Consider the following 11,254-nt stretch of genomic DNA (forward strand, 5'->3'; position numbering starts at 1 on the left):
GACGGGCTGTGCGCTGTGACGGGCCGTGACGGGCCGGGCCGGGAGCTCGTCCGCTTCCATTGGGCCGGGATGATTTAATGCCGCGTCAGGTGGCTCCGTCACGTGAGCTGCCCGTCCAGCCGGCCCTGAAGGTCCCGTCCCCGCCTACAGATGGGGATGGCGACACGGAGCCGCTGCTCAGTGCTGACAGGATGCTGGAGCTGCGCCCGGTGCGTCCCACGTAACGTATTGCAGCGGGTACGAGGCAGGACAGTTATATCAGACATCAGAGTTATAACAGACATCAGAGTTATAACAGACATCAGAGTTATAACAGACATCAGAGTTATATCAGACATCACGGCCGCTTCTCTTGGTTTCTGTGAGCAGCTCGGAGGCCCCGGACAGTGTCTGAACGGGAATCGCTGCTGGGACGGGGGCACGGAACAAGCCTTGTTGCCGGGCAGCGCTGCCGTCCCTTCTCAGGGCTGTGGGGACGATGCGGGTCGCGCTGTGGCACTGAAGGCAGGGCCGGCTGCCGACCGCCACAGTTCTGCTTTCCAGATGAGAGGTTTCGCCTCAGAGACCACATTGCACACTCGTACACCCCTAGAAGGTCTTTTCTTTCCATTAACGTTTAATCTCTTGTGTATACGGTGTTTATTACTCGTAGAGAAGAGCAATCGCGGCCTTTCCGCCCTTCCTTTGGAGGCATTCCCACATAACACTCCTCATTCACAACTTCCATTCCCGCGGTGGAATCATACACTGTGTGCAGTGAAAGCCGGGCTCACCTGCGCGCCAACCGCCCTCAGCGCCCACCCTGAGGGGCGCGGGATCCAGCCAATGGCGGCTCGAGGAGGAGAGGCGGGGGAGCCGTTGTCCAATAGCGCGCGGGGGGCGGGGCTTCCTCAGGTAATGAGGGCGGGCGTCGCCTGCAGCTCGCTGTGCTGCCGGAAGTGGCGCTGCCGGGCGGTGCTGTGTGCAGTGTGTGCCGTGTCCTCCGCGCCCGCCGGTGAGTGCGGCCATACGCGGCCTCGGGGGTGTGTTCCCGATCCCACCGCCCCGGGGCTCGTTACCCGCGGCTGTCCCGGCACGGTGTCCCTTTGGGGCCCCCTTTGGGGCCGCTGGGCTGTAGTTATACGCGTTTCAGCTGTCGCTGTACTGAGTGTGCCGTTTTCCTTATCGCTGTAAGCTTCCTGCTGTAAGCCAGGCGGCTAAAAGTTATCTAGTGTGTTTCTGTGGCTGAAAACTGTGTGTGTGCTGAAATAGATCATGAGCGAGTGGGTATGGTATGGTATGGTATGGTATGGTATGGTATGGTATGGTATGGTATGGTGGGCTCTGCAAAGCGTTTGTGCTGTCTGCTTACTTGTGTCTCCTGAGAGCAAGGAATGGAGGATTGTTTCTGTGTCTGGTTCCTCCCTAGAAGTGAGGAAACTAAAGCTGGTGTGTTTGTGTGATGGGAGGAGGAAATCCAGAGCGGGCCCTGGGCCTGCAGGGCGAGAAAATGGGATGCAGAAGTAAAGACTAGGCGATGTGTGAGTCCATCAGTCAGCAGTTGTTCCTTACATGTTATTTTCTTTAATCTCATAACATTCTTGTTTATGCTGCTGCCTTCTGCAGTGAAGCTGGTCACTCACACAGTGAGTTTACCAGCCCTGTGTTCCTCATGAGCAGTGTTTGCACACAGCAGCCTGAGAGCTGCCATGGCAGCATCCATCTCTTCCCTCTCCTCTGTACCTCATTTCAGCCCTGCTACCTGTGCTGTGATCCAGCTGCTGTACTTTGCTGGTTGCAAGTGGGGGGGGAAAAAAGTCACTTCTTTAAAAAAGCAATCAACCATCTCTTCTTTTCAACATCTCAGTTCGGCATGGAGAACTCATTGCCATACTGAAAGAATATCCATCCAGTGTTGTTCTTTTGTGAGCTTGTGAGGAAAATGGTGCTCAGTTTCCTGTAAACAAATTGGAAAGAAGCAGAAAACCAGTTTAGACTCTGACTGTGAGTTATTGTTGTGCTACATAACCTGTCGCAATGGAGTGACTAATGATCTTCAGGCTGTCTTTCAGACCTGGTTCAGTTGAGAGGCGTTTAGATTGCTGTGCTAACTGACATTGTTTATGACACTTCGTTTGGGAAAACAAAATACATAACAAATGACTTCATTTTTCAAAGGCTGCTGGTGGGAGATCTTACGGGTGAGGTGGTTTTATGCCAAATTGAGAATGGATTGCTTCTCATCAGCCAGATGATGGTGCAGCCCTATGAAAAGAACATCCACAATCTATCACGATTTGGTCTCCTGTTACCTCCTCTAACCACTGCTTTCTCCTGATGGTTTCCACTCGGGCTTTTAGCAGAGCATTAGAGCTGGTAAAACAGCACACTGCTGTGTGACTGAGGACAGCAGCACAGCATAAGAATGGCAGTTATTTCAATGTCAGTTCCAATCCAGCAGTGCCCTTTGGAGCAGAATGCTTAATTATGGTGTGTTTGTTGTTTTTTGTCAGGCTGGTTTGTGAGTGTTAGACGTAAGTTGGATAGCAGGCTGGAAACAAATAGAGGAGATTGTTGCCATCATTTCATGCTTGAAAATTGTTGGCCCGTTGACGAGGAATAATAAAACTGGTTGTTATGGAAGCCCGTTATTTGGAGGGCAGTAAGTTTTTGCAGCGATTGCAACACCATCTTTTATGTGAGTGTAGACTTAAAAGAATGACACATGTGTGAAGGTGTTCAATTAAAGATCTCTGTAGTCATCGTGTCTTTCTGCGTTGTCTGCTGTAACCAGCAGTAGCAGTGATTTCTTGTCAAACTGCATATAAAGAAGTGTTGAGGTAATTGGAATGATATAAGAAAAGAGAACCAAGGTGAAGTCAGTGAGGCGAGAATGTGCAGTAAGGAGGGCAGCCACTAAAGTCTAAGAATGGCTCTTCAGCTTCCGTGTTATATTTGCTTGGCTTTTTGTATGTTGATGACAAAACATATTTAAACCCGTTTTTCAGTAAGCGTGGATGTGAGCACTGCAGTCTGTAAGCCTGCCTAGAGGCGAGGTTCTCCTCCTGTGACCTGTGGCATAACAGATGATCTGTGTTTTCTCCGTAGGCTGTGACAGGATGACCTTGCGCTGAGCTTTGGTAGGAAAAACGCGACGCAATCATTCGTCAATGTGCATCATTCTGTTCAAATTTGATCCTCGGCCGGTTTCAAAAAACGCATACAGGTAAAGACGGCTCAGTGAGGCCTGTGTTTGGGGTATGATTTCTTGTAGCCTGTGTTTGAATGGCAAACTCAGGAGTTGTTACTTGTTCATCTGTACTTGTATAATGTCTCTCTTATGTTTTCTCCATGGGAGTACCTGAAGGGTTCTCAAAGGGTCACTTATGTTGTTTTGCACCTTGGTCGGAGGGCTCACCTCTAGTTATGGGCCTCTTGATGGTGATGTGTCATGTGGGGCAGGATGCATCCTTCATAAATTGCAATCTAGAGATCCAAAACCCTGCCTTCCCTTGTGTCCTAAAAGCTAAGGGGAATCATGTTTGATGGACCATCAATTGCTTAACTGACCTTAATTTTTCTCATTACTTTTTTTTAAGCAAAGCCTTGCTCTATACCTCTAATTAATGATTCTGACCAGCCGTGCGTGCTGGCAGCAAGCACTGTGCTGTTCTGTAGAAGTACCTTTTTTTTTCCCTTACTTTTTACTATAGTTTTTCACCTTTGTCTCAACTTTCTGGAGAACATAAATACCAGCTGGAGATGTTGCCCAGTGTTCCCATTTCCCTGAACAGTGTTTAGCTGTGAGATGTCTCTGTGCTGCTCTGCTGCTGAGCGTACTCCTCCTGGCAGCTCCTGTGTGTAACGTTGTCCTTGAGCTCTGTGTGTTCACCCTGAGCTCACAGAGCACTTCTCCCAACCCAGAGGGGGTTTCTCTGACTGCAGGCTTACGGGTATGCTTGTCCGCCTCAAAAAAGGCATCTACAATTACCTTTCACTACCCATTACTTTGTTTCTATTGGTGTCTAACCATTAAAAGTAGAAAAGATAAACTGGATTTCTTTGGCCAAACTAAAGAATGTTCTCCATAATGCTTGGGAGTGTTTCCCATCCTAGAGACTTTGATACCCCAGCAGTACATATGGCCACTTCTTGTGGATGCCTCATTTAGCACAAAGCTGATCTACGTGCATTAATGAATGCCTGTCTTCCTGTATGTTTGCAGTTTACTATTCTGCCCTTGGTGTTTTCTCTGTGGGCCCATGAAGTAAAGCTCAGTGCGGTGTAACAAATGCCCTACTGTAGTCATTATTATTGTCAAAGTTACTATACTGCCATTATGTTATTCCAAACTATACTGTGTGCATCTTAGGAATAAATACATTTTAGACTTCAAAGCTATAATTGGAGTCTTTTTATGGAGCTGAATTTCATTGTATGGAATTGCTTTAATGGAATAATTTCTCATGTTTTTATCTGTCTCAACATTTAAATAAATCTTAATGAGTAAGCCCTAATGCAGTTAATTTCAGCTATAAAATAGCTGAACAGGCCTTTTGCGATTTATTAGATGCCAAGGGTCACTTCAGTAGCAATGCTTTTCAGTGTGATTATGTTCCACAGATGACTAAATGAGGATGCTTTGAGTGCACCAATCCTGTCTACCAGCCTTGTGCTAAACACCAAAATCTATATATGAAATGAGAGTTGGACTTTTGCCAGCATGGTCAAATATTTCCCACTTAATAGTATTTAGGAACCACAAACAAATAGTATTCACTTCACTAAGAAGAACTGGTCTTTTTCCTATGCCACTGGTATATGAACCACTTCACAGACACCATGCTGAGCTACGTCTCCAACACTGTGATGCCTCTTATGGTCCCGTTTCCCAATAAGGAACAGAGGAAGCCAGACAAAGTGGTGACAGAAAACATTCTGGGAGTTATTTCCTGCTTATGTGTCGTTTAAGAACGGTCTTGTTTACGTGTTGTACGAAGGGTGGCAAAACACTTTGAGTACAGGTGACTGTGGGGTGCTCTCCCTACACCCAGATACTTCTTGATTGTTGCAGAAAAGCATGTTCTTCCCTTTGCATCTCTGTATTGTTGAGTGTGCTGTCTTCTCTTCGTTAATCAAATGGATTTCCATCAGGGTGGGCCTTGGAGGCTATCAGGTTGATCTCTGGGCTGGGTACTTTCAGATGAAGTATTGTATCTTTCTACCATGTAAACAGTGCTTTAATTGTTCAAGTTAAATTAAAAAAATACTGTGGTTGTGTGTCCCTAACTGAAGATAAAAAGCTTCTGATAAGCTTCCTGTAACCTGCGAGTTACCTTTAGAGTTCCTTGGGGGGTTTTTTTTGGTTGTTGTTTTTTTAAGCTTAAGGTGCTGGAGAATTCTAACATTGCTTTTCAGTCTTAACTTGATCTCTTGCTTTGCAAGTGAGTTTTTGTTCTTTGACATGGATGTGTGCCTTATTTATGTGCTGAGATGGACTTGTTAAGTGTCTCGGGCAGTGTGACAGAAGGCTGTGGTTAGCTGTCATTCAGCTTCTGTGCTGATAAAAGTGAGATGCTGAGATAAAACGTAGTTTAATACTTACTGTTATAAAATTCCTATTTCTATCTATGTACCTTGCTACTCTTGTGTTCTACAGGCTCATTCTAGCAGCTAATAGAGATGAGTTTTACAGCAGACCATCCAAATCAGCAGATTTTTGGGACAGCAGCAATGAAATCCTGAGCGGTACGTCATGTTCTTGTATTCCTTCTTGTCCTGTGCAGAAGGTGAGTTGTGCTGTTATTGTCTTATTTGCGGTTTAATATCATGTGGTGGTTTTCCTCCCAGTTCTCTTTTTAACTGGCTTCAGGCTGAGCAGTGCAAGGGAAATACAGTAACATGGTTGTCCATCACAAACAATTACTTGAGCTTTGGCAGATATGCTGAAGTGCTTTCTTAAATAGATGGAATTAGTTACTCTACAGACTTACTGTCTGCACTAGTGGCTGGAAATCATTAAAACTAACCTCAAGGAAGTGGCATCCTTCTCGTTTCTTATCAGTAATTCATAGGCCACATAGTGGTTTTAGTTATTGACCCATTAGTTTATTAGATTTTGTCTACCATCAGGTCAGTGAAATGTAGTTATGCAGTTGTCTGGTTTTCCTTTTTCCCTGTTTTTCAGAAACAGCAATGAAGCTTGGGTAGACAAAGCAATGCTTAGATCCAAGATAGCCAGCAGTGTTTGCGGAGTCACAGATGTTATTGTCACACATTGCATGTTGTTGTCATTGGCAGGGAGAGCTGTGAGGATAAATGACTCCCACTGCACTGCAGCTCCCTTACTTCTCAAGCTCTGCCTGACATTCCACTGCTGTGCCAGACATTCTGGGTGCTGCTTCCCTTATGATGTAGTAATTTAAAAACAAAGAATTACCCCGGGAACTGAAGAGCCTAATTCTCACTTATTTTGTTAGGCCTGGATATGGAGGAGGGAAAAGAAGGTGGGACGTGGCTGGGAATCAGTAAGAAAGGCAGGATGGCAGCCCTGACAAACTACATGCAGCCAACGACTGACAAAAATGCAAAAGGAAGAGGTACAAAGGGGCATTATCTATATCTTTTATTTTTCTGTTTATGAAGGAAAGTTTATTTTTTGCTTACTGTTACGTTCTATTGGTGCAATATATCTTCTGTGCTATTGTTTGTTTTAACAGGCCTTGTGGGTTAGTAAGCTGGTCAAGTTGCTCTGTGTACTTCTTTCTTAGGTGCTCTTGTAACGAACTTCTTGACTTCAGATCTGGACTGTTACTCTTACTTGAAGAAAGTTTCAGTAGAAGGACATCTTTATAATGGATTTAATTTATTAGCAGCTGACTTGAAGTAAGTCTACAAACTTCAGCGTCACAGTGGAAAGATAGTAGTGAAGTACATGTATTTGTTAGCACATGAATGTAATAATGTAGAAGCCTGTCACAAGAAGAGCTCTCACTTCAGTTTCTTTTGCTTGTTGGCAGATAAGAGCCCAGTGTTAGCCCAGTTGTAATTACTTTTGTTTTTTCATCTTTCAAATTCTGGATGGCTACCTTGTATTGTAACTATTACTTACTATTGCTTGTATTGGTTTGCATTTATATTTTCTATATCCTTCAGGTTTCCTTCCTTGAAAAAATAAACAGGAACAGCCAAAAATCCTATACTGGAAAATGACAAAGGAAATCCCATCCAAAAACTTGGAGTTGATGGTTTATTGCTTTTCCATGCAGTTTATGTACAGCTACTCTAAGCTCAGGTTGTGGCTGGTGAGCCACAGTGACAGAGATCAGTACTGCAGCATTAGAACAGAAGTTGAAACTGTTGTGTCTTTGTGGGCTAGGCAAGCAAGTATCCCCCCATCCGACCTTTCATTTTTCCTGCTGGGTGACATGCTGTGGCAGGATTAGAACAGCTGAGAGCTGCTAAGCTGATATTAATGTCAGAGTTCCATCCTACCTCCTCTCTTTGATGCAAGTATAGTTGGTTGCTGCTTCCTTTCTACTGTTCTGTGTGGCTTTGTCGTTTCCGTAAGAAAGGCTTTTATTTCAAATTCTGCCTGACCATTTTTCATTTTTAAATTTACGGTGTTATGATGGGAAAGTGAAATAAAACTCACAGATAACGGAAGTCTAAACTGAATTTATAAAGGCAGATATGCTGCCTGTAGAGATAAGAGTATTTCTGTGTTTTTCTGCTTTGGAACAAGCACGTAGTTGGTGCTTTCAGAATGATAATCTCTAAGCTTGTCAGGCAGCTCATGGTTGCTGCTCTGCTTTACAAAGTTTGTTATCCTACCAGAAACTTCACAGGAATTTTTCCTTTTCTATGCGTTACTTTTTACTGTGGTCAGAGGACTTGATTTCTTGTATTCCCTGCTGTGCTGCTTGGCTGCTTTTCATAGGTTGGGAGGCTATCAGTAACTTCAAAGGTAATGGAAGAATTGGTTTTACTATGTTTTTAAGAAGACAAGATACTCAACACGTTTAATGTAGTAAGCAGAAAATAGTTTTGATTTTCTTCATTTTAATTTAGCTATGTTTAATAATTGTAAAGTCTGTTTAGTATAATGATGTTAAAGTAGTTTTGATTGATGTTACTAAAACAACTCATATGTTACTATTTAGTTTGATTTTTATTAACTGCAAGTTTTGTGATGTTTTAAGTTCAAAGAATATTTCTTGTTTCAGGAGGTGGAGTCTGCTCATATTTACAGCATATCTGCCTGCTTTCTGTGCAGCAGTTCTGGGTTTTACTGAATTGCACAACCACTGTGTTTAAAAGTGTTTATGGTAACATTTGACAGTGGTGTGAAATACTGTTTCAGAGGAGGAGAGTAATTAAATTAATCAGTTAATCTCTGGGCTGCAGTATCAGAGCAGTAACATCAGAAACATCTTGCTGTGTTGGAGGATTGTGTGAAATTAGCATGTAATCAACTATAGAAGCTGATGGTTTTTCAAGGAGAAATTCTTGTTTGTAATTTTTAGTACCATCAAAGGAGACGTAATTTGCTACTATGGAAACAAGGGAGGACCAGAACCTGTTTTCTTAAATCCTGGTAAGTTTACATCTAGAAGGTTGGAATATTACTCTGTTACTTTAAAGGAATCAGAATATAACCATATTGCTCCAGTATTTTGGCTGGTTAAGCATTGTCTTTGTTAACTCTCCTCGCATTCTTAAAAATAAATGCTTAAATTCATTTGCTAATACATCTCAGTAAAGAGTCAGTGGTTTGTAACAGCTTCTGTCCTTGTCGGTGTTCCAATCTCTGCTGCAATTACTGGAACATTACTTCATTATGATCAGGGGACAAAGGTCTGTCTTGAGGAATGGGATTTTCAAAGTCAGAGGTAACTTTTCTTACCTTGCAGATTTAAGGAGGTAATTTGACTGTGCCCTCCCAGGGACAGAGTTGGCTTTAAAAACTAATAAACTTTTATCTCTAAATCAGGTAGAGTGACTTTAAATATTTAAAATCTAGCCCTTTGCTTGCCAACTATATAGGAGACTCCAGTGTTCATCACCAAAAACCAACAGAAATGGACTGAGACATGGTTTATTTTGCTTGCTTTAAACAGTCAAAGCATTGCTGCCAATAGGCAAATAGTGACTGTGCCAGTTATGGCATAAATTGTTGGGATCAGCTATTAGATTTTTATACAACTACAAGCACAAAACAGACTTTAACACAAGCAAAAATCTGGTCACTTTTTTATCGTGTAACCTCTGTACAATATGTGGCTGAATTTCATAATGTACGAAGCTCAGAGGATTGGAATTGCTTTATAGAAATAAAGCCAACAATGTGTAGTGATTAAGAGTGATGTTGTATTTAAGTTCTGCAATACCCTCATGTTTCTGTTAGCATTGTGCTCTGGGCAGGAAATCTTTGGTATTTCATGAAAGTCTGGGAAAAGGTTAAGTTGTTTTATAGTTCATGAGGTTGTTTTTTTTTCCCCCCTTTGGTGCATGGGCATGTGTAGGAATATATGGACTGAGTAATTGTTTGCTGGATACACCATGGAAGAAACTACAGTATGGGAAACAGCTTTTTACAGAAGTCATCAACAGAAGTCAGGACCTTGCCAAAGAGGACTTGGTGCAGGAGCTCCTTGCAGTGATGAATAATCAAGAGCCGTAAGAAAACAATACTGAGAGGCCAGCTGCATAGAGAACAGCTTAGTGCAAGAGATTATGTGATGGAGAATTAAAAAAATTAATAATTTCTTCTACAACTTTTTCAGTCAATTACCTGACCCTGCAATTGAAGACCAAGGGAAGGAATACATACGTCCCATACTGAACAAGTATGCAGCTGTGTGTGTTCGTTGCCCAGGTTATGGAACAAGGTAAAATTTCCTGCTGGACCCAAACGTATCTCAGTTCAAATGTATGTTGCCATAAATGTTAACTCTTTACTGAGTGTTTTATATTTCTTCTACCTTCATGTTATCTCAGGACAAACACTGTCCTCCTCATTGATTCAGAAGGAAACGTTACTTTCACGGAGCGCACCATGATCAACGAGGATGTCAGCCAGTGGAAAACAAGCACCTATGAATTCAAACTGCACGTGTAACAACTTTCCATTTGAATGCATTGAAATGAAAGCAAGCTGTTAAGCTCCAGAAAATGTTTTCTGCCAGTCTCTGGAAGCCAAAATTAGCAAGAGAAGCAAAAGTTGTTTGAACAGGTCGTATAAGCCATCAATCTCACAAATCATTTGCTTAAAACCAAGTTTCTTACTGTTTTTACATTAAGTTGCAACTTTAAAACAAATTTCTGATGGTGTGGCTTTGTTTTATCATCTAAGCTTAAGAAATTGTAGAAAGTACCAGCAAAATACTGTGATTTGCTGAGAATACATGCAGCTTCCTGCAGAATCCATCTTCAGCAACTTTCACAGTCTACATTTTTCTCTAAAAATTCAGTTTTTTCGCACATGGAATTGAAAGGAAATCAGCTGCAGTTCCATTTCTTTTCACAGATTCCTCAAATTTCTTTTCACTTGGATTGAACCAATACTGTATGATGCCTGAAACCAGTGTCTAGCAGTCATAGAACATAAGATCAGAGGGATCGTGAGGCCACCCAGTGTAACAGCTGCTTCCAGGGTAAGGCTGTCCTTGCCCAACACACGAGTCATGGCTTTTTTCTTTTAAGTATGTTTTAAAGAAATACTAAACTTGCATTCAGTTCAGAGGAAGAGAAATACTGTTCATGCTGGTGTGCACGAAGTGAATGTATGCTTTGTAGCATTAAGTGCTTTATTAATATGTAAAATCTTCACCGTGTTGTTCTGCCTGGAGAGGGTGGGGAGGGATGAATTCTTTGTTCTGTTTAGCTGCAAACAGCACAGCAGTAGATCGTAATACTCTCTAATCTAGTTTTAGAGCTAAGAAATTGTCACTGCTCAGTTGTATTCAGTAGAAGTTAAGGGTTGTTTATCTCTAAAAGGAATAAAATCCTGTACTGTGACATCTTGTTTCCTGATTATCTCGTTAGAAATATTGCAGTAGCAGTTGATTATGCAACTGACTTACATATTTGCTTGAAGTATTTTGTAGCTCTTGAAAGCATTTTAGTCCTTATTTAATATAATCTGAATGGACGGGACTTTAGCATCCATTTGATACCCAGTGCACTCTTAAATATTCTCAGCGATGTGTACTGATCTACTTTTATGAAAACCTTATTTTTGAGCTTGTTCTTTGTGCCCTGTGCTGATGGCAGT

The 11,254-nt window shown here is 42.3% G+C and overlaps 1 protein-coding gene across 2 annotated transcripts; it reads left to right on the forward strand.

The window, feature by feature from the left end:
- Positions 1-16: 16 nt before the first annotated feature.
- TANGO2 (transport and golgi organization 2 homolog) lies at positions 17-10,998 on the forward strand. Of its 2 annotated transcripts, none has more exons than XM_015877621.2 (9): positions 17-209; positions 3,088-3,205; positions 5,639-5,727; positions 6,459-6,578; positions 6,750-6,864; positions 8,505-8,575; positions 9,504-9,657; positions 9,765-9,869; positions 9,979-10,998. In XM_015877621.2, exons 2-9 carry the CDS (start codon positions 3,150-3,152, stop codon positions 10,097-10,099), a joined length of 831 nt encoding a protein of 276 aa, XP_015733107.1. In that variant the 5' UTR covers positions 17-209; positions 3,088-3,149; the 3' UTR covers positions 10,100-10,998. The 2 variants fall into 2 exon arrangements, with proteins under 2 accessions (XP_015733107.1, XP_015733106.1); XM_015877620.2 differs by lacking the exon at positions 17-209 and adding an exon at positions 910-994.
- The last annotated feature ends 256 nt before the right edge of the window (positions 10,999-11,254 follow it).

This window comes from Coturnix japonica, chromosome 15 (genome assembly GCF_001577835.2).
Source record: "Coturnix japonica isolate 7356 chromosome 15, Coturnix japonica 2.1, whole genome shotgun sequence".
Classification (NCBI taxonomy): domain Eukaryota; kingdom Metazoa; phylum Chordata; class Aves; order Galliformes; family Phasianidae; genus Coturnix; species Coturnix japonica.